Source organism: Lingula anatina, chromosome 3 (genome assembly GCF_051362555.1).
Source record: "Lingula anatina isolate TDL-2025a chromosome 3, LinAna3.0, whole genome shotgun sequence".
NCBI lineage: Eukaryota > Metazoa > Brachiopoda > Lingulata > Lingulida > Lingulidae > Lingula > Lingula anatina.
Genome location: NC_141769.1, coordinates 3,842,146 through 3,866,524, shown reverse-complemented (window position 1 = coordinate 3,866,524; position 24,379 = coordinate 3,842,146). Strand labels below are relative to the sequence as shown.

Here is a 24,379-nt window from a genome sequence, read left to right as displayed (position 1 = left end):
GCTCCTGTTTTATGGAAAGAAAGAAATGTTTAATCAATGGTTGTTTTACATTTTCCAGAATATTGATAGACCAAATTTTCTTCTGGTAAAGTGATGACCAACTTTCCGCCTTCAGTATTTTTGTGAAACCTGTCCCTGGAACCATATTTGTTTTGCCCCTGTATTTGTGATTGAGCAGAACAACCTTTTCCACATTGAGAGCCAGAGGTTGACTTGGTTTCAATTGTTTTCTCACTTTTTGGACACATGGTTGCCATGAGTTTACTGGGTTGATTGTGGTAAAATAAAACAGATGCAGGACACAGTGACAGACTGTCAAAATAATGAAGAAAATAGATCTGTAGAGAAGGTGAAAAAGTTTGTCTGCCTTGCTATGTGTGTGTGTGTGTGTGTGTATGTGTGTGTATGCCTGTGTGTGTGTGTGTGTGTGTGTGTGTGTGTGTGTGTGTGTGTGTGTGTGTGTGTGTGTGTCCTAGAAGCAGGTTGAACATATTTATTCCAGTAAGTGCCAGTTGCTTGTACCAGTTCTTGCTCTTCACAAAACATCACCTCATGTCATGAAACAAATGAAAACTTGAGCATACTTCAGAAAACCCGGTTAAAACTGCCACACTGATATCCCAAACATATCCCTAAAAATCTAAGTGCTGAGCAGGGCTCGAAACCTAAAGATCACACAGTTTGAATCAAGTAAAGTTGATCAAAATTAATGGTGATCTTGAGGGTAAAGTTTGATGTCAGCAGACACACTGGAAGGAATCCCTGTTGGAAACCTTGGCTGGAGAAACCACAGCTGATAGTACCTTGCAGGTGATGTGCCTTCTTGACTCTGATCATCATACTTATTTACAACTTCTGTGTGGGGAAAATATGCAGCCTGACAGCCTTAATCCCAATCCTAATTCACCTAAAAGTTTTATGATTTGGGGTGGTCATAAAAATTTGATGAAGTGCCTTTGGTGCCCCAGATGCTCTCTGCTGTTTGTCATGTTGAATTTTGTCTCCACTGTTTGTATAATGGACACATACGGAATTCATTGAATAAAAATTAGGGGAAAAACATCTCAGATGAAATTTTATGCATTATTGTAGTCACCTAATTGAGTTTTCCTCCTGCAAATTGATATTTACTGAAATTGAAAAAAGTTGAATTGGCATGATTTGTGAATCTGATTTTGGTATGTTTTTTGGCTGCCCATGTTTAGAAGTTTCTGAGTCATGTTTTTAGGCAGGCTGCACTGTAAAAATGAACCCAGCAGATGTTCAATAAGAAGTAAACTAACCTTTTTTATGCTCTTTTATGACAGGTTTAGATATCTTTGTTAGGAATGCGCAAATTGAATTTTATGGAGGTGGCTTAGACTTGAAAAAGATCTAGGATTTGTTTATGTAGAGTAGTTGCAGCAGCTTACTGTATATTGAATATTAAGACAGATGGAAGACAACAATTTTTGGAAACACATTAGTCTGTTTGTTAGTAATTATATACAAAAATGTTTTAAGGAACAAAATTGTTCTTTAAATAACAGAAACTGTTCAGTAAAATATAGGTTAGTATTAGTAGAATTTTGATGTGTTTTATTTACAGTGCATTATTCCTAGGTTTCTACAGAAAATGAATCTAAGAGAAAGAGTTTAATTTAATTTTTGTTTTTTTGATAAAGGCTATAATAATGATGAAAACTATAAGTTGGAAATGCTATTATTATTTAAGTGTAGCTGGTGATAAAATATGGTGCAGACTCTCCATGTTGTGTCACATGACTGAATCCCACTAATGAGATGATACCACAGTGGGGACAAAGTGCTGTTAGCGTGCTTAGCTGTTCGATTTCCTTCATAGGAAGTCCTGATCAAGTTCATCTGGTTTGTAATTTGTAAATGTCTGTTTGGTTCACTTCATCTGCTGCAGGTATGAAATTGCAATAGAAATTCAAGGGTGTCATTAGAAATAATAGGCGCAAGAATTGATCTTTTCTCTCCAGAGATGGACCTTTTTAGAGACTAAAATATTTACTTTATTTGTTTGACATGGGAACAAAATGTTCCATCTTTACAATGCTTTTTTATGGGTCATTACTGCGAGTTGTATTGGCAGGAACTCCAGCGTGGTGGCAAGTACTGAGTTATCTTTGTTCAGCGGCTCGTGCGACACGTTTCTTCACTCGATTCCTCAAACAAAATTCTACATCCTTGACAACAGCACACAAATGGTTGCCGAAGTCTGAAGTGTGTCTGTAGATTAGACTGTTTGTTTTTGCTATCTATGACAATGTTCCCCACTTACCTGTCAGGGAGGAGAACAGGTAGATTTATCCACCATTGGAGTGATGACACAGTTTAATAGACTTTTAGATTCTGAAAGATAAACAATATGGGATAATAGCTGTGTTTTGTTATATCAGATATACTACCGCACTTAAGTTTGAAAAATTGGATGGCAAAAAAGATTATATCATGGAAAAATGAAAATGTATGTGACAGAATTGCAGGGTTGACGTCTGCTATTTTAGAAACCAGAATATTTATGATGCATTCTTGAATGGGAACCAATTATGGGCTCTTTCTATTTGATATTTGGTGGCGGGTGGGGGGCTGGCTCCTCAGGTTAACTGTCATGTTACCTTTGATAAGGAAAAAAAAGACAATTTAATGGGAGACATTGCAGACATGATTCTTCACAAAAGTTAATTTAAGGGGGGAAATTTACAGAGCTTAATTGATATGTCTGTAAACAGATGTGACCTTGAAAAGTTCTGGTCAAAATTTGAATGATTAATTAAATATCTGAATTTGATGGCAGATAAATTAGGAATAAAGCTGCATTGTTTAAACATGATACATAAAAGTGCAAATGAAACCTCAAACTGAGGAATGCTTAATGTGTGTCTAGATAAAAAGAAAACTGAAGTTTGAAGGACGTGAACAGAAATACAGAGATGCGAGTCCAGATACCACTTACGTGTGTTGCAAGTTGCATAAATGTCAAATAGGCGATAAGACAAGATCTAAAGCTGTTTGCAGCCACAAAATATGATGATTGAAAAGACAAGAAAACATCTGCTGAGAAATATGGATTTGGGATCTCAAAAGGCACACTCCTTGAAACCCTTGAATAATTTTGATAACCGTCCCCCCATATTTCTCCATTTTACACATTTCCTCTCACCTGTGCCAGGGCGGTGTAATCTGAATTGCTAATTGTAGCTTTTTGAGTGAGTCTGATAGTTTGTAGATGAAATATTGCTCGACCTCTGAGGCATCTTGATATACTGCACAATGTTATGTAAGGGCAGGCATGTGCATTCATAGGTGAGATCTTTAGCTAATAATTTTGAAATGAGCTAGGAGGCAATCTAGGAAGTAATCTCGAGAGAAAAAGAGAAACTCACTAAAACGAAAGAAAAAGAGAGAGTTAAACTGGATTTCTTTTGCAGGGCAAAACAGATCTCCTCAGTAGGGATATGCTTTCTTTGTGCAGGAGAATGTGTGTGTGTGTGTGTGTGTGTGTGTGTGTGTGTGTGTGTGTGTGTGTGAGAGAGAGAGAGAGAGAGAGAGAGAGAGAGAGAGAGAGAGAGAGTTCCACTCAGGCATTTATTATCCTGAATGATATCTTGTATGGAGAGCTTAACGCCAGCCAGTCACACTTGATAACATAGCTGGAATAAACCATTACTTTTATCAGATCAAACAACATTATCCAATGGCATTAAATCAAAAAGTAATTGCGGTAAAAACTATAACTTACCAGTGGAATGAAAATGTTGGCTATCAAATGTCTCTATTTCATGGGGACTGAAAGTATTAAATCTTTTTTGTTTGATTTTTGGTATCATACTCATAGAAAAAAACAGTAAATGGGGAATGTAGCTGATATGGGATTTTATCTTACAAAAGTATTGGAAGTCTAAAAAGAATCCACGATGAATTTCTCAAATTTTGGCTTGAAACACTCTTGTTATTTTTTGTGGATTCAAAGGCCCTGTGATGTTATATTAAGCCGGCATGATTTTTTTTCTTACCATAATTGTGAAGTATTTTTTGACAAAAATAAAGCAAAACTTTAAAGTAGGGTAGATAAAAATTAAATTTATAGAATTTCCCAGAATTTTTTAGCTATTCTTGTGATTAAAAAGAAATTAAACATAGAAAAGAAATCAAGTAAAGAAAAGAAAAGCCTCAGTAAACCTGTATGATGTATTGAATTAGAAGTATCTTGGAATAGATATACCATCCCCCATATCTCCCTGCAGAGCAATTAGTCAACTGATCTGTGGATTAGGGAGTTGAAGAGCCCCTGAAATCCCTTCTTCAGTCACCTGTATACATAGCATTACATCAGAGCAAGGTACTTGTTCTGGAGCTGATCAGTGTCAAATCCTTCTTAATTATACACATCCAGGGCCACATGAACTATACCCACTGTTTTGGATGAGGATCATTGGATAATCCATGTATTGTGATGTATTGATTGATATCAGGGCCCTTGGCATGGGTGGTTAAGGGAACATTGGAGCAATGGTCTAGAAGGAGTCATGGTTGGTTTTGTGTTTGGTCTGCCACAGGAGGCGTGTGCCCTGGGTGATACAGGATGTGGGGGGTAGAGCTGAAATATACAGGGAACTGGAATTACATAAAAGATGAAACCTTTCCTGATGTTTTCTTTGTTTCTTTTTTTATTAAGTCAACGAAACTAGACAGTAAACGGTATATGCAGAACATCCGGAGATAAAATTGTGCAGCAATCCTTGTGCCGTTTCTGTTATTGTCCAAGACTTGAGAAAACAACAAAGTACGTCTGCACAGTTCTGCATCAGGTCTGTTGTTGTTGTGTATCACTTGGGTCGGGTGCCTAGAACCACAGGTAGTAACGAGACCACCTAGACAGAGAGGGATGCCAGTCTAATTTGGCCAGAATCAGCAGCTAGGGATGTTTATTTGGAGGATTACCAACAGAAAAGTACTTATATTGGGGAAATCTGTTGTTATAATGTTATTTGTGCCTCTTCACAAATATGGCAAGAAAAGAAAGTTTTTGCTCTGATCGATAACCACATAATTTCTTGCGGTGACAAGGGATAAAGTTGGCAATTGTGAATCTTATTCAAAGGTAGATTAAATAATCTTGCATAATTATTGATATTTTTTGTCAATAATGCTGAAAATCAAAGGGAACTGATGGTCGAAAAAAAAATAAAGGAGAATCATGTGTGCTGTTAGACGCAATGGCGGATCATCAATTTCATATGTGTATTTATTCAGGCGTGATGAAATTATTTTCTTTCTTAACAGATGGAGTGGCATATTTGTTGACTGATCTGAAGGTTATATATTTGCCTGTAGGATCTGTTCATAATCTCCCATGTTTTTAAAAGCCCAAAAATTTACCTACATTGCTCATAGACAACTGTTCTGCCACCAGGCCCATTGCTTTACATACTTTTGTACCAGTATTTGGAGTTGTACAGATATGAAATCCTTTGTTTTTCATTAAATTGAAATGGGGGTAAATCTCTGCCATGTAATTATGAAATGGAATGCAAAATTCCTTTGAAGTGTAAAATAAATGTTCTGTGCTATAAGCATATTTTTTAAATGCTGAAGCAGATCTCAGGTGGTTTTTCTCGTTTTTTTATACATAAATATTTTTCCAATCTTGATACCCATAGTAACTCCACTAACTTTCATAATATACAAATTTTGGCAGGATGTCATTAAGTTGTATCATAGGAAGTCAACCTATGGGGGTGATAGATAAGAGAACTGACCAGTACAGATAGAACAGTGTGAAACAGTCAGGTTTACTGTTGAAGGAAGGGATGGGATTCTGTCACCAGTTTGATAAGAAAAGTCATAATTTATTCCATCTTGATAGTGGACAGGTGGGAGTAATGAATGGATGGTCCAGGTAATCTCCCACCTGTCCAGCTGACCACTGTTAAAGAGACATTTATCATTTTATCTCTCAGTTCACCTGAACATGAGCTTGAATCAAGTTCATTGATAAATTTAGGTTTTGGGTTTAAAGTAACTTTACCAAGAAATCATACATTTTCTGAGCCTTTTTATAGCAAATGAATTTTTTTTTGTCTTTGTCAAATATTTCAATTGCAATTCCAAGCATGGACTCAATGACCCAATGAGTAGATGACCAACATGTAATAGCAGTATATGGTATGCATACACATGGCCGTTATGTCACATGGGTAGTGGACACAAGAGTGACCAACCAGTATGTGGGCTGTGCTGGTCACATTTGGCCATCACTCATTGCAGCTTAATTTCATTTCAAAGTATTTAATTTTGTTGTGACATACAAAGAGAGGTTTTATTGGATTGGGTCTGATTAAATTTACCGGTCACATTTGAATTGTGAGATTGTGAGAAACAGTTCAGGCCTCTTTGTCAAAATCTTGTCTCTTGTCTGCCCCAGCTCTTCAGAGTTACTAATTTATAGGGTCTCCCAGTCTGAGGAATGTGGACAATTTATAGCAATCTTGTCCGCGCTGACCCTCTGGCTATAGCGTGAGATGCTCATAGTCAGGCATTCCTGACCAATCATCAAAACATGATATTTATTGCAAGCCCAATACAATGCACTCTGGTGTAGGTATTTAACACAATAAAATAACTGGGAACCTTGCAGTGAGATATGTCCACTGTCACAGAGCCTTGTAGAAACCCAATCAAACCTGTATCAATAAAGTCATCTATCACTTCAGATAATGCCCCTACGCTTTTTTCTTCCATAAATTGGTTCTATAATCATCTGTCTTTTCAAATTAATTTCCTTAGAAGCATTAAGAACTTCAAATATATTGTAGATATATAGGAAGTGTTTTGGTGATATTATCTGAGTTTGAACACATTACACCTATTTTAGGTGTAGTTCAAAGTCAATGGAACTTTTCTCAGGAAGCTGGAGATAACAGGAGTTTTTCTTGTTATCATCATTTCCATGATAACAGCAATAATGATGCATTGCCTTTTGCACCAATGAAGCAAATTACTAAACAGATTATTTATTGTCTAATATGAAAAGACTTGATAACTTACAGTGTGGCTAAAGATACCTGATAGACGGCTATCAGCTAAGTCATTGTGTTCTTGCAATAGGCTATGTCACCTCTAATGCAATGGTTGTGAATCTCACCAAGCACAATACGCAACTGCAGCTTCTCCATGTGCTGAACCTACAGGTAGATCACATATTGATGACTGATGATTCACTTGTGCAGTGACACATTTCATATGAACACTTGTTATCATCATTATTGTTTAATAACTTCTGACCATATTTTTGCACAGAATGTGGGTAATATATATTGTATTATGTTTTTTTGGTGAAGAATGTTTGTAAATTGGAAATGGGAACTGGTCTTAATTCTAAAAAACAGGGTCAGGAAACAATGAGTGTAACTAGAATTGGGACGGTGACAAATATCAAGCATGGTGTCAATAAGTACTTTCAGTATTTTATTAGAAAGGTTTAAGCCAGACTTCATTGTCAGATGCTTAATTAAAATGCAGGTTTCTCCCAGATAATCCGGGACAGTTGGCAACTGTGTGCCCCACATTTACAAGGTTTGACAGTCCATTTGTAAAATGTGCACATTTTCCCAGTGGGAAGACATGATAACTGCCGCCCCAACAAACCCAACTCGACAGAACCTTTATCAGGGTGATTTTTCTTCTTACAAAAATGCAGTGAGCTTTGAAGGCAGGATTTCAGTATTGTGAATTCTCTCAATTACTCTTAAGCTCATAACCCAACTTGACATTCAGGCACAATTTTTAGTGGGTTGGTGAATGAACTACTGGCTTGATGCAGGGTGACATAAAGATTCAGGGGAGTAGCCATATTTGGTAGTGTTTTGGTGGTGTCATTTGGCTCAGGCGATGGCACTTTGGAAACTGTACACCAGAAAGGAGGCGTTTTTAGCACTACCTGACTTTTTGTGGTAGAATTGATTTGGAATCCTTGAAATTTTAAGTAGTTTGATTTCCTGTAACCTGAGGACAGCAGACGTGAGGAAGGAGAAATTATTACACCGATGAATGAGGCCTTCTGGAGTTAAGCCGAATGTTTCGTTGTTTTTCTTAAAAAGTATTCATATCAGGGGTCCCGTTAATTTGTTTTCTTAGTGTTCAGATTGAGTAGCGATGTAAATCTAGGGGGCAGACAAGACATTTGAAGAATTTTGTTGGTATAAAATTAAATAGAAAGATGGTGATTAGTGAAAGTCAAGTTGACGGAGAAACCAGGAGTTGCATTAAATGAAAAAAGAGGGTAAAAAAAGTAACAAAAAGCATCCACTGTGACAAGAAAAAGTTTTTATGAAACAAGAAAATGGAAGATTCTCACCTTTTATGCATTGTTATCTATTGCTATAAAGAAGAAGCATTTGGGGTCCTAAAAGTGTCTTGATACAGGAGACCTTATTGTGACATAACTTGATGGTAGTTTTATTATCTGACCCTCCATCACTGAAAACTGAAGACGCTTCCATCTGGAATCAAAATAAGAGGCTCCCTGGGACAAATAACCTCTAGGCCCAGGGGGTGAAGTGATCTCTTAATGACTTGATTTTGGTCGCTGTTGGAACATTTAAAATAAAAATGTAAAATGTTGCCAACCAGTCCATTTGAACCAATTTAATAGGACAAAAAAAATGTAAAGAAGTCATATTGAGGGATGAGGGATAAAAACCACTATTGCCACTACATTTCCAAATACTCCTAGATGACATTGTGTTAAAATAAAAAAAAAAAAGAAAATCTGTTTGTGCATGGGCCATTAAAGAATAGACACCAATTTTCATGATTCATCCTGCTTGACGGCATTTTACTTGCCAAATTTCCATAGTGACTGTACTTAAAATAAAATGTGGCGCCTGTTCAAGCACCATTTGAATAGAGATTAAGCCATTAGAATGAATCCATTCAAAGTTTCCCTCATTTGGTTCCCCATGTTGGCTCATCATGATAATATAATGTGTATATTAATGTGATATTAATTAACATAATGTTTCCAAGTATTGCCTCCACTTCATCTCTGGCACTTGTTGAACTAGTAGGTTAAAACACTTTCTGCCGAGGACCAGATAGCATTATGCAAGTATTATATCACAAGACCCATCTGGTAGGGTCCAGGATAATGGGATGTTTATTAAATAAACAAGAGGGTTGGAACCTACTTGAACAAGTGATTAAAATCCACTTAAGGGGAGCAGTGGTCTGTCAATAAATATGATGAAAGTTAAGTGAAGTTCTCAGCCCCCGGGTAGCAGAGATAGTAAAGAAATGAGTAGAAATAGAGAGGGAAGACAGTTGTTATGTGTGTTCAGAATATATCCAAGTGCTGTGATGGAGAATCTCATCTCTGAATAAACAGTGGTTACATTTCTTAGTTGTTTCTGTCAACATAAAAATAAAAAACCAAATAAATAAATAAATAGATGGGGGATGCGACAAGGTATATTTTCAGCAGAATAAACTGACACACAAAAAAGTTTATTTAGACAATCTGGCATTTAATTTCTCTGCTTTGTTCCTAATCCATTTAGTTCTACCTCCATATATCAAAATTAAGTCATCCAAAACTTTGCCAACTGTTACCTAAAACATTACCTTTGAATTTCCTGACCTGTCAGCCTTGATGTACAGCAAATCAGACTAATTCCTTCAATTGACCATAAAGTGACCTTTGCCACATTAAGGGCTCATTTGAAATAATTGAATAAATTCAAAACCAGCTTCCCTATTACCCTATCTAAGCATCACAATGGACATATTGGACTTTAATGGCCTCTGATGATGAAATGATGAATATGTAAATTGGCTGTTATCAGTGCATCAGCGCTACAGCTACTTCCACTGATTAAAGGCGGGTGACAACTGGACGTGTGCATGGATTCTGACCACTGATGACCAAGGAATGACCGCTGGTCTTTCTATCAGATACAGATCCCATGCTGTGTACTGACCATAAATCTTAGCTACGTTTTACCTGCTCTCACCTTGCTGGGTTTTTGAATGAAGATAAGAAAGTGAAGACCTCTGTGCTCTCAGAGTTACATGCATTGAGACATTGGCTTTAAGATTTATTCACATATTATGATTCAAGTCAAAGGTGGTCAAATCATTTTAGTTTAGACACAAACATGATACAGATTGCAATTATCTGGGTGCATTGACAGCATGGTTTGGGGTGAGGGTTTGAAAGAATGACCCTTTTGGTTGGAAATAGTCTACTCTTAATCAAAATTTGATCTAGGCTAGCTTTCTCTTAATCAAAATTTGACTAGGCTATGAGCCATTTTTCACATTGGGTCAACTAAGTTGGGGACGAAAGCTCCACATTTACAGAAAAGAATTCTTTTGAAATAACTGGCCAAAGGCCTGATAATCAGTGGACTGAAATTATTTAAATGGGCAAATATCCAAATTCTTTCTCTTGTGTATTGGTGGAGAGAGGACCACCATGGTTTTAAATTCCCTTCTTTTGTATGTAGCATGTCTGCCATCATCTTACAGGGGTTTCCTGCCTAACCTGTACCAAGTCCCCCGTCTTAGACAGCTCAGTCCTTTGTCCTCTTCCCTCTCATGCTAAGTCCAAGCATACTTGAGAAGAAGAGATATGTCCACTCAGTGTCCAGTGAGTGTCCACTATGGTGGATATTACTCTGCGATGACTGATCACCAGTCACATAGTGCATTATGCCTACGGAGAGGATTATATATTAGAGATATGAGAAAGATTATCTCTTTTCAATTATAAATCTGTGCTGAGTCAACGAAAGCAATGATTTTGAGTACTTGCAAGTGTTAATTTAGCTCTGTGATGAAATATGAAATCATTTAATAAAATTTTGTAAAAGATGTTTGTCATATGATCAGTTTTTTTAGAAAGGAGAAAAGGTAGCTCATGTTTATCAAATAACTTCATTTTTTCCTTTTAATGTTTTAATGTAAAATTTTATCTCCAAATCTTGTGGCAGGGGTTGTAAACACCTGAAACACGCAAGTGTTCAGTTACACAAGGTAGTCCTAATTCACCTTTCATATGAGATTTATGCAAAAATATTGGTCTGCTGCAGCAAGAATAAATCTAGTAAGAGCTGCTACACTATGGATGAGAATGATTCACAGATGGGAATGATTCTAGAAAAAAAACCCTTCCAGTTAATTACTCCAGGTAAAGAACTATTCTGGGTGGTCATCAGGAAGAGGAGTTGGGAAGAAGTAATAAACTTGTCCCAAACCTTCTACCTGGGCCATGCTTCTTGCTTTGTGATATGTCTAGGTGGGGTCCATGAAACAAATATTCTTGAGTTACTGGTTTTGGGTTAGGGGATGGGGGGGGGGGGGGGGTTGTGATGATGTGGTGTTAGGCAACTAGATTTTTAACAAAGAATAAAAAAGTCCAGACCACTATTACCTTTGTCTTAATATGACACATTTTGGAACTTATTACAGTCTGAAGTGGTTCAAGTCTGAACTAGCTTACCTGAGTTGATTGCAATTAACACACAAGATGCACAGCATGTTGATAAAGCAATGAGTCAACATTAATTGTTGATGGGTGATTAATTTCCTGCACCCATGCTGTGTACCAAACAGGTTAATTGCAATCACCAATGTCGGACAGGATCTTTTTATGGCAAAGATCAATGCAAAATGGGCCTAAGTGAGTTTTATGTGAAAACCCCCTATGGTGAACATCAAAGAGGAGGCCAGGGAAAGTCTACTGGACATGGTCATTATCATGTGCACTGGGTGAAAGTGATGGTCAGGCGAGTGGACTAATAACTAGTATAAACAAAACCAGGCTACTGATCTGGTCTGATGTGGCTGGTGTAATGGGCGGCAGCACACCTCCGTTCAGTGGTCAGATAAAAGAGATAGGAACAATGGTGGTAATTTCCCAGGTAGATAGGGAGTCTTCACTGCCGATTATGAGCTGATTTATCATGAAGCTGTTCGGCCAAGTGCTTCCCTGGTGACTATTCTGGCTGTTATCCTTTCTTCACTCCTTCATTCAGAAATGAGAATGTCAAGTGATCATATTGGAATAAACTTTGGTCGAATTTTATTGAGGTCTCCTCTTTCCCTTTTCAGTTTGACTCTCTTAATAAGAAGAGGTATTTTCAATCATAAAAAAAATATAAGAAACATGTTATGGCAAGATTACTTAAAAATTGTTTGATACTAAATTTGAAGAAGTTTGTAATTTTTCTGAATTAATGGAAATTACAACTGATCAGACTCTACAGACTCTCTCTCTCTCTCTCCCTTCCCCCCCCCCCCCCCCCCCCCCCCCCTTGGGCATTTGCAACCTGCCACTGCTTTTGTTTGATGAAGAATTCCCATGACATGAATTGTGGTGTAATTAGAAAGTGTATAAAATAAGGTAATTTGCCACCAGAATTATTTTGATTAGACTGGCACCTTATCTCTGTTGTGATTGCTCATATGCTCAGATCAAATTTTGTTCTTGTTTATTTATTTGAGAAATTCTTTTGTTGACTTTTGTGATAGGTTTGTTTGTTGATGCGGTGATTGGGCAAGTGCTACTGTAGGTTATATAACTCTCTGGCTGCATCATTTAGGTGTGCACATACAGAAACATGAACACATTTTGAAAGTGGAAAAACATATTGTATCCAGTAGAAAATTACACGACCAACAATTTTTTGCAGCTTTTGGTCAATTTTGATTTGCCGTCTATTCCCATCCTTTCAATGTGTTGACATGAAAAAAGAGAAAATAATATTTATACAAAATGCCACATTATCAGCGCAGGGATCTCAATAACATCCAAGCCATTTGGAAATTTATTATAAAGGTTAACAAAGACATTTTCTCCCTGGTTTCACAAACCTGCATTCTGATTTAATACGTGGAATTGGACACAGTGGTACACGTTTCACTATGAATTATTGCTCTAGAGATCTGCTGTCGGATTACGCAGACTTCCCCAGCACCTTGGATTGATATGAATAAATAATTAGCCACCTGCAGGGATAATCTGGTATGAATTATGGGCCATTTATATGACAGACATTTAAAGTTTGCCAGTGATTTACTTTTCACAGCCCCTGTATAGTTTATTGTTATGCATGCGAACATAGTTTTTGAAACATTAAATTGGATATTGTACAATGTGATAGTAGTGTATTGCTATCAGTCAGTTGATTGCTTGACCTGAAACTGGAAACACACCTGAAGTTAACTCCGCCCCTCCCCCCTTACTTCTTTTTCATTACATAACTTATGAATGGAAATTTTATATATATTTTTATAGCCTGGTCATCATTGCCAGCTTGCTACAGTTTCATATTCAAGTGTCTGTTACAGATGTCTCAGCAGATGGTTCACTTTTTATATTATACCCCATTTAGACTGCCATTTGGAAAAATCTAGATTTTTTTTCCATTAGAATTTCTAGTAAAAAACTAATTTTTGTGTTGATGAAGTGAAACAAATTCCTTATCCCAATATCCAGATACCATCATTGGTAAATCATGCTGTGGTGCATCTATGCCATCTAATATTTTAAAAAATGACATTGAATTTCTGATTTCTGATATTATTATCATCACGTGCCATTTCCTGTTATTTTGGCTGTTTAAACATTTAACTTAGTATGCGAGAAACGGCATGTTTGCTTGAAAACACCAACTGGGAATTTTGCTTTGAAAATGGCCAAACTTTCTCATTTCTTTCCCTTCTGCATAAACATTGAAATGAACCTGGCAGATACACGGCAAATGTTTACATCGCTGGCTGATAGCTGATGCAGGACATTATCCCTCTCTCATGTTGAAGGTATACTCTGTTTTTCATAGATATTATCAGCTTAATATCCTATGAATAAACCCCACTTACCAGTGGACTTTCTTAAATTGGAGTTAAATCTTTGCTTATGGACAAGAAAGAGGAATAAAACATTCACTGTGATGACTGTAATTACTATTTTGTGGGCAGAATATTTTTATGCCTCCTGCGGGTATTAAATGATAATAGGTATATAAAGGGGAGGCTAATGTAAAAGCTCACTTGGGTGATCTTCATCTTGTTGTGGAATGGCCACTTCCTATGATGACAATAGAAATGAAATTGTCATTGTTACTGTCCTTCAAAGCACCCTCACACACAGGTATGATGGATATGGATTGTCCTTTCTTTGTTGATGACATATTTACTCCATTGATTAATGTAGAGTGCTCCCTTTTGCTTATCAGTTTGTCCTTTATTTCTCAGTCATTATTTATTTCTACCTGTGCCTTGATTGCTTTCTCCAGGTGACCCCCCCCCCCCCCCCGTCTCTGCTTTAAAATACCTTATCTGTGTGACCTGTTTAATGTTTTATTACCACTTTGTTAAACATACATTTTAGATAATTGAACAAAATTAAAGGGAGTGACCAGAAAGTGTTATGGTCTTTGACAAGAACAGCTTATTATTATCATCCATGTTGACGACTCACAGAAAGTCTTCCTCGCATCCCATTGAGGGACCGCCTCCAAAACACACATTTTAGATAATTGAACAAAATTAAAGGGAGTGACTGAAAGGGGTTATGTTCTTGAACAATGACAGCTTGTAGATCATTGTCATTTCTTTTGTTGTCGTGGTATGGGTGGCCTTCTTCTGGGGTGGAAAAAGTCAAGAGAAAATTCAACCTGTGATTTAAGTTGATTTTGTAATTGGCTAGCGAGACAGACGAAATATTTTCCCAAATTTGACACGAGGAGGGTTTACACTTCCTGAGTCTTTCATTAGTAATTTCATTGGTATGTGATATGAAAGGTTTTGTGTGGAGGGACTTCTCTTGTCATGCTGGACTGGGAGGAAGTATTACCTAGTTGAGGGGTGACAGGTTGTGAAAAAACCTTTCATAATTTGCCGTCAGCAATTGATAACAAAGTAAATATCCCAAAATTTCTGTTTGTTGATCCAGGCAGACAAAAGCAACACTGTGGTTGAGGTCGTATTGTGCTTTGTCACACCTTGCTTAGACTGTGACAAGGACACAACCATTTCATGAAACGGTTATCAAAATACCCGCATTTCTCTCTCCATTCTCCTGAGCTGGCATAAGTTACCCAATAGTCAGCTCTGTATTGTTGACACTCAGCACACTTCTTGTACAAGTCACAGAAGCTGCACTGTTACAAACCCGTGTGTCACGGATTCCATTTCAGTTTTAAAAACACCCCTTCACCCACAGGGTGCTCAGTTTGTATATTGATGGGCAGAAGATAGAGAACATTACAACTTGAATCAGCTTTAGGGAACTGCTTTACAAAAGGAAAAGCCAATTTACAGTGGCCATACTAAAACATAGAGGTCTCTGCTGAAGCACAGGAGTCAGCTTGAAATACTTGTGGATTCAACACTGGTTTTATGATTAGGAAGTTGCCTGGATTGAAACCTGAGGTGAAGACAGGCAGTCACTGTAGTATTCCACACACAGAGGTGCCGACAGCTTGTGGCTCCCCCTTTTACTGACAGGGGGCAGCGGACACCTGAGTGAACACATTAGTGAGGAAAGCCGTGGCAGGCAGTGTAACAAAGCAGCCACTGTCACGCTAACTGGGAGACAGCTCTCATAAAGTTGGGGAGAGATTGACACAAATTGGATAATGGACCAGTGGGCTCAGGAAGCCGGAGGAATAGTGGTGTGTTAGAGATACGGAATATCTACTCATTAAGTAAAGGAACTGAGGGAAAGTTAAAGACAGTGCCTCGTGCACTTACGAACTCACTGAACTTGAGTCCTGTGGAATGTCAGATATATTTGATATCCAATTAGAAAAGAAACGTGTGTTTACTGTGCTGTCTACCGCTGATGTACATAGTTTGTAAACAGAATGTGGAGATTAAAGGAGGAAATACAGCTGGCTCTGGCCCTTGGGCTTGTGCTACTGAGTTTGAAACCTGGAAATTGTAATAAATATGGTGAGTAGAAAGCCAGAGTACAAGGGAAGAGGTTAGAAATGAAACAGTTTGATATTTTCTTTGCCGGTATTTACTAAATGGATTTATGGGAATAGTTTCTTTCATGAAATTCTGAATTACTTAGTTAAATAATTGAAAATGGTACAGAGGTTCAATTTTGTAGGTTTTTAGTTCTTCAGTTTATTTTTGATTTTGAATGGCACCTGAAAATCATGTTTTCATCCTTCTCTTCTTCAATGAAAATAAGGTAGAATTTTGCGTAGATAACATTTTGGTTAAATATGTTGTAATTTATTTTTTGCCATTCATCATTTATAACCCCTGTACCCCTTAAGCCTTTACAAAGTAGAAAACATGCTAGGGATCAAGAAGTGGATAATACATCATCTACTTACGAGTGGAAAATTAGTAGACGTCGTGATAATACTAAATTTATGAGGTCAGTGAATCATCAATCTATATCCTTAATTCAGTTTATGGTAAGCACTCTATTGAGGAGAATATAAATATATTCCTTTACCAATATGGTTATTGCCCATATTTCCCCTAGGCGGAATATGTGTACATATTTCCATCGTGCAAGATAAAGTGTATTCATGAATAGATGAGCCTCTAAGGCTGCTTAATGTGAACCCTAGATTGCATACCAAGGAAAGATCAGAGAGTATGGCACCTGAGGGTATTAACAAGGGGGGAAAAGTGAGAAAAGAGATCCGCTTATGGTCTCATACATTGGTAATTTCTTCCAATACAAATATCACCTAGACCGTACAGCAAATATTTGTCATCGCATGTGCAGCTGCCATTTATTTGCCCTGTGTTCAGCGTGTTCACTCAGCATACCTGTGACGGAACCATGTAGCAAAATGCCTGGTTATAATAGAGACATCTTTATGAGATGTTAGGTTAATGTGATGATAGCATGTCTCCTCATGAGCCAATGTGATGATGGGATGAATAACAACGACGATTTATTATTCCTCGCTTAACTGGTCGAGCAAAGGCAGTTTTCTTCTACAAGTAGTTGCTATAGGGGCACCTCAGTTACCTGTCACAACTGGAGTAACTTGAACTAAAATATGTGGTTGGTGCACCCTTAGTCTCAGTGATAACTGGAAATTGACCTTCAGCATCACTCTAACTGTGAAGGTTCTCTATTATCTCTGAAACTCAGGGTGGCAAGGTGGGGATCCCTGTACAACCAGGTTGTTTGATAATGTCGTTTAGACTGTTTCATGTTTAAGTTAGATCAGTTGTGAGCACATCCTTGATGCCACAAGGGCCTCTCTTCGAGGAATTTTGTTATCTTGTTACCTGTAAGTTATAAACAAGCTAGGTATCTTATGAGCTGCTTGAAAGTTCACAGGGGCAAAGCATCTGGGTTTTCAGTGTGTTTTGCATTGCAGCTTTGCCCCTAGTACAGCCCTGCCTCCTGACTTCTGCATGTTTGGCGTATATTTGTAGTTGAGCCATCTGGCAGTTTTTTTTTTTTTTTTTTCAGAGCATAGGGTATTTAGATCAGTTCACTAAATTGCACATGACACAGGCTAGAAAAATGTTGCTTCAACCACCCAAAAACCCTAACCACAAAACCTGATTAACATTATTCAGTAGTTAAGTACTATAACTTTGTGGTAATGGTTTTTTAACTGCTGTTGATAAGTTTGCACTGGACTTGAGTTTCACTGAGCGTAATGCATCCTTTTGATGGTTTCCATGGAGTCAGCCACTGTGGCCAGCAAACTGATATAAAGAATTTATAGTGGAGGCCATTGCTTCATAGAAATAAACCTTCCTGCTTATTCCTCTACTAAATTGGCAACATGATGCACAGGGTGTTTATGAAAGTTGTTTGAAAGCGACAGAAAAATTTAGCCTGTGGTTGCGTGTCTTATCATCTTAATCAGGCTGCAAAGCAGACACGCCAAAAATAAAAGTGAGATATTGGTCTTTAAAAAGAACAGAAGATTGCAAAAAAAATGAAAAAAGAAATTTAGGTATTAAAGGAAGACTGTAGGCCCTTTGTGAAGATAATTGGGTAGACGGATACATATATTATCCAAACTTTTAACAGAGCCAATTTAAAATAAAAAAAAATACTTCTCACAGGAAGTCAATTACATGTTATGAATATTCAGAATTCTGATATTGAATCCACTCTATTCCGTTCATTATGCAGGAGAAATAGAATTTTGATAATAGAATTTTTATGAGAAATTATCTTAGTTGTTCTAAAGCAAAATACCATGAAGAAAAAAGGGATCACAGTTATGCCCCATTATCAGCATTGTGTATGGTTTTTTCATGCTGTTCACTGGCGTGGATGATCCAATATGAGAGACTGACATATGTGCTGGCTGGGATTCCAGCTCAGAAGTCAATACAAACAGTACATGTTGAACACACTGAAAAAAAAGCATGAGGCAAATCAGGAGAATACAGTTTATCAATATAAAAACAATTAATCATGTTTCAGGCATCTTTTAGAAAGTCCCATCATTTTAGCCTTCAAGTAAAAAGTCATAACTCTTAGGAGAATGGTACAAAGATGAATTTGATCAATATAGGCCTTTACACGCCAGAGAGAATATTAGACAATGCTGCAATCCCCGATTTCCACTCTGATACCGCGGAGAAAGCACTATGAAGTATACTTAATAGTAGACTCCAGTCAATATTTTATCTTCCTACTTCAGTTCATCTACATGACAAATGAGATATGCGTTAAGTTTTGTAGTCCACGTGTCATAAAAGTTTCACAGGGCTGTACTTCGTACTTCCATCACTTTCAGAGACCGAGGAAAATTAATGAGATGCTTTGGCTCGTAAAGTGTGCAGTAGCATTTGTCATTGTCCAGAGGAGGCGGGTGTGATTGTGTTTTGACATTGTTAAATGTTTTTAGTTCCAATATCATTACTGATTGCCTTCTGCTCTGTGTGAAAATGGATATAAATTCACATTTTCATGGCTCTCCCATGTCAAAAATCTACCAGCAAGGCTAAAAATGAACAGAAAGTGGGGAGAGCATTTTTCCGATGAAAATCATGAGACAAGTATTTGCTGTTTTGAGCACAGATTTTGTTCCGATATTTCTCCAATGTTGCAACCACAGTTATTATTCTATTGTGGCCAGTAGGAAATAAAGTAATTAAATGTATATAAATCATTGTGTAGTAGTAGTAGTGGACATTGTTAACGGTCATCCTGGGTGTGATGTAGTATGGTAGTATAGCATTAAGCCAGCACAAAAGGTCGTGGAATATTACTCGTGTTGGCAAGCATTGTACTCCTAGGCCCTAACAGATCATATTACCTGGGCATTAATAGCATGAAGTCACAACTGTATGTAAATGAATTCCATATTAGTTCTTTCGACTGACATTTACTTCCAAGTTTTTATTGTGTTTTATATTTCGAGGAAAAAATGAGCGACCCTTGTAAATGACAACCAGGGAAAGAGCTTGGCTAAAAAAAACGCCCCTGGTCTGAAAAGATTTCAGTTCATCTTCTGGTTGACATGTTTCTTTTATGAAATTTCACCTTCTTGTATAAATGAGTCGTTCAAGCGCACTAATAAGCTATTCATATTACCTCCTATTCAGGATTTTCAATCCAAAAAACCTGCGAGTTTGTATGGAATGAATATTTGTATAGTTTATAATACATGGGTGCGCTAGCAGGTTTTCCTCCTAAATTTTAGTCTAATCAGCTTTTGACCGTGAAAAAGGTAACTGTACTAAATAGGTCTGGTGGCGTTCTAGAAAATAAATACACCACTGTTGATATCAAAACACGGCTTAAATTAATCAAGTCAGTCGCAAGTCCATGCTTAATTAGATGCCGGCAATTCTGCTATTATTTGCCTGTTTTTATAATGTTTCTTGTGTTTGTTTAATCATTAGTATGGTATTATTGAAATTCGTCTCGGCTGTGTGGGCCTCTGTTGTTCGGAACGTGGGGAGTTTGGGTCAGGGAGGGACTGAACAAGAAGGTCTATAAAAGCAGTGCAGGGGGATTTGTGTGTTTAGAAGAGAGAAAGAGTTTTAATATTGGCTAAATGTTGCCGTAGCCCTTGTATGTATTGGGCAACATAAGAAATCAATTAGAGAGTGGCTGTGTATGATTTGTGCCATGGCCTGATGGGAAAATGGACCAAGGCATTATGTTTCTGATGGAATATGACTAGTTTAGGCTGGTTGCATGTGTTAACATATTGGTGGCATATTTCCTTAAATTGTAGATTTTTAAAATAAATATATTTAAATTATAATTCAATTCTGGAACAAAAATCAGTAAACCTTACATCATTACAGCTATGACTGTTGTTTTTTTAAAGGCCAAAGTGTCAAAATTCCCTTTTGGAGATTCCCAAATTTTTTTAATACAGCTAGTCCTTGAATGAGAGAGGGGTTGGATCAAAATCTCCATATTCTTGACTCTTAAAGTTAAATGCCTAATAACTTAAGTTTAACTTTTTACTTCTCTCAGAATAATGCACTAACTGCAGTGCAGCTCAGTTTCACAATTTCAATCAAAATGATCATACTTTTTTCACGTTTTGTTCCAGCAAACTGCCGCGTTCCTCTTGGTATGCAGTCGGGTGCCATTCCAGACTCTGCCGTCACAGCAAGCTCATCGTTCGAAGAGGAGAGCGTAGGTGCAAAATTTGCAAGGTAAGTCGAATTTTGCTCATCGAAGTACATTAGCAAATGAGTTTTCTGATTAACACTATCCTTCCTTTGGGTTGAAGTCCGATCAAACATTCAAACATGCTATTTTAAAATGAAAGAAAAAAAGAAGCAGAAGTGTTATTCTCAAAATTACCACAGAGATGATAATTAGCGTAGGTGGAAACCTAATATAAGTAAAGTTTAAGTAACATTCCAGACCTCCCTTTTTTTGCGAAATAATTGCTTGACTGGTTGGTTCTGAGAGATCCATTAACAGAGAGTATTGATCTCTTGGTGGGTTTAATTAACAGAGTCTAGCTAGTGGTAGATGGATCCCTCCTCCATGTCCACACTGTCTTTGCCTCCACACATGATAGATTACTTTGATGTTAACATAGGCATAAAAAATGCTCTAGGAGAACAATTTTCACTCCTCTCTTCTAGTTCTGAAATTAGAAGTTTATGAAAAATTTTTTCATAAAATTTCCAGATTTGGTTTTCATCTGTTAATGTAATTAATTAAAAAGGAAAGTCAGTAATGGTAAAGTGATTAATTTAGTGTCTCATGCTGGCCAATTTGATGATATAATAGTAATTATGAAATCATCAAGATTTATAGTTGTGTTCATGAGTACCAGTGTCAGTATTTTGATAATCAAGAAATATGCTACCAGTGCTGTCACTGCCACCATGGCTCACGTTACTGTCATGATTGTACAATTATGTTAAATATTGGACAGCTTGTCGCAGTAGGTTCAGCATAGTTTGATTCAATTAGAAAAAAAATTGTCCGTATGTTACATTCACATGTGTCAAGTACGCTTACCGCGGAGTGGTGTCTTACCGACCCCGTCGCACCAGATGTTGTGACACAGTGGAAGTTTTATAGCTGTCTGTAGGAAAACAGAATTAATTATTGCAACATTTTAGTCAGTCTGTCTGGGCAAAGACTGATTTACATCAACCATAAAGAGCCTCCAAGTCATGGTCAGAATCTTCCCATACCATTACAATGGCGACATCAACATTATCAATAACACATTAAAAGCAATATCAAAGCCCAAATGAGAATCTATTATTAGTTTTTTACCATACAGGTCACCGCGCGTGTATCATTGATGATAGTGGAGAAAATATATCTCTTAAGCTTGTGCACTTTTTGTCTAATTGCACAAATTGTCTAAGTAATTCTGAGGAAGTGTGAGAGAAATTAACAGCAGAGAAAATTCCTTGTTGGTCAGCCTTATTGGCTCTCCAAAGTAAAATGTTGATAAATGTTTGTCTAGGTTGCTTTTTTAATACGAAATATATATAAGCCTCTCTCTGCATAATATTTCTATGGTTCTGAAAATGGCGACAGAAGAGATGGGTGTTTTTAGGTAAACCATTTTTCCATGGCAGTTAAAACTGCAGGTTATCTTAGGTGTCACCCTGTCAGAAGAAAGATGACATTGTAACAAGGTAAAGATGTTATGTGTTGAACACAGATAAGGCTGGCTGGCATGTAATAATAGAACCAATCTTGGATCTGATGTCATGTTAACACTCAAGCTTTATGTTTCTGGATCTGATAACTTATTCACCTGGAAGCTGATGTGTCCTGGTTAATGTGCTTGACTACATCAGAAGCTTTATAGAACATATGATAAATCCAATAGTAAAGGTCCATGCATACGTTTTGAAATATTTTAAGTGACCTCACAGATTGTCATATTAATATGACTGGTAGTCACCACTCCAGTGGTAGCCCATTTAACTGAATTGTTTTATAAAAAATAATGTAAGAAGATGTCTACAAAGAGGTGAATTTCATTCAGAAACCTTGCAAGCTTTAGAACTGGTACAAAGTTGAAAATTGAAGTTAGACTTCTGCTGAGCTGGTGACAGTTGGGTGTTATATCTGTGAGAACTCTTTGGAACCCATTTTTCCGTTGTCAGTGGAAATGCACCCACAGATACTGAAGTAGGAACTAAGCTGAATGCATCCTAATGGAATATTGCATGATATCCTTTCTTACTATGTCTTCTCCTATTGTTAGTTTAATAGTCCAAGAAGGATGTGGGATGTTACGGCATAAAGACTGAAGAAGTTGGCCTTTTCTTTTCTTTTTCTGAGGTAATTGTCAGTTGGTATACTGGTAAATTAAGAACATGGGAATGCATAACCATAAATCATGGTATGAAAGGCTATTTTCCAATTTCTTTGGTTTTTGATGACTCCTTTGCATGTGATGCACCAGTCATGAATTGTCCATCAATACATTTTTGTGGCTTTTTTTCTTTTCTTTTTTCAGTAACATTACCATGTATTCGTGCAGTCACAGGAGAAACAGTTATTTTCAGTTCCAGTAAAAGCGCGTAGTGTTTCATCTTCCTGAAGTTACAGAAATCTGAATCTTTTCAACTTTCATGAACTCTCTGTATGTCAGAGAAGCTGAGATTTTAATTTTTCTCATGGCCAGTTTCTGTCACCGATAAAGCATATAATAAGATGGACAATGTTTGGCAAAAGAGAGTTGAATGACAATTTGATCAGTAGATATCTCCTGACTGGTCACTTTGTTACAGGTGCCAATCTGTATGAAGATTACACATGGCCACTGAATGGCCAACACCTTTATCTGAATCAGACAAGACTTAAGAAAACAAAGAACTTGAATATGGATTTTGTATCTTGATCATTGGAAGATAATATACTAATTTAACACTTGGGTATCATTTGTGTTCCAGATATTTAACAAGTTCTAAAGATTTTGAACTTTTTAAGATTTTGGTATTTCCAAAAAAAATTTACCTGCATCATATCACATAAAATTAAAGCAAGTAAAAATATGAGAACATTTTCATTTAGAGAATTGCAAAATGCATTTGGAAAGGCATTTTGTGTAAATCAAGGAGATGCACTTTCTTCCTGCATAGAAACTAATATCCTGTGGAGATTGTATAACAGAGTGATTGCCCAACCTCAGGCATGCTTTAACCCTCTCAGCTACCTGCAATGTACTGATAGCTCGCTGACGGAATCAGTCTGCAAATAATAAATTTCATTAATTCCAAGATAAAAAAATCATGGAGGTCTTTCCTTAGGTACATAAGGTCCATGAAAGATAAGGAAAAATACAGGTAAAATCCCTCATCCAGATAGGTAGGGTAATTTGCTTTTTCTGCATGTAATGAATATCCGCCTTGTTAGTTTTTTTTCTTTTTCTTCCAGTTTTTTTCCTCTCTCTCCTGCTGGCCCAGGTTACGTATTTCACTCCTATGCACCAAGGCACCTTACACCTTTCATAATGGTGCCCACTCTACTGAATATCTTACACAGGATACTAGAGGATAAAAATCTTTTTTATCTGGACTTTCAAGTGATACCTTAAAGATAACCCATAACAGGTGACAAAACAATTTTCAAATCTCATGGCATATTGCCGAGTTGAATTTTCATCTGGATAATTCCTCTTTGCTGAGTGAGCTGCAGTTTTTTCTTTCTGTAGTATCAGCAGCCTGTTTGCCATCTGTAAGTTGAAAATCCTAACTACATTATTTGTAGATTAGAAATAATTTTTCTGGCAGTGAGCTGGCGTGCACAGTGGAAGGAGGTATGGATAAAGGTTGTAATTGATGGAGGGGGAGATAAGGTGATCCCCATACACCTGTTTTATAGATAGGCAGGGAGAGTGAATCTCATTAATCATATTATTTATTGGAAAGGGAGCGAGTTTTATGTATTTGTGGTGCCAGGCAC

The 24,379-nt window shown here is 37.1% G+C and overlaps 1 protein-coding gene and 1 long non-coding RNA gene across 3 annotated transcripts in view; one reads left to right on the top strand and one right to left on the bottom strand.

Annotated features, from left to right (window-relative positions):
* The window catches only part of LOC106152443 (discoidin domain-containing receptor 2), a 64,403-nt gene that overhangs the window by 7,797 nt on the left and 32,227 nt on the right, over nucleotides 1–24,379 (top strand). Inside the window, exons 1-2 of one of the 2 annotated variants that reach the window (XM_013526028.2) lie at nucleotides 14,869–15,966; nucleotides 20,535–20,640. In XM_013526028.2, the coding sequence (XP_013381482.2) occupies nucleotides 15,879–15,966; nucleotides 20,535–20,640 (194 nt within the window). In that variant the 5' untranslated portion in view covers nucleotides 14,869–15,878. Of the gene's footprint in view, nucleotides 1–14,868; nucleotides 15,967–20,534; nucleotides 20,641–24,379 lie in introns of those variants that run through there. The other variant, XM_013526022.2, reaches the window with a different exon arrangement.
* On the bottom strand, nucleotides 1,224–9,887 carry LOC147762796 (uncharacterized). Its single transcript, XR_015333437.1, has 3 exons — nucleotides 9,631–9,887; nucleotides 2,288–2,358; nucleotides 1,224–1,906 (listed from the first exon to the last, which is right to left on the bottom strand). It is a non-coding gene; the product is annotated as an uncharacterized LOC147762796 (long non-coding RNA).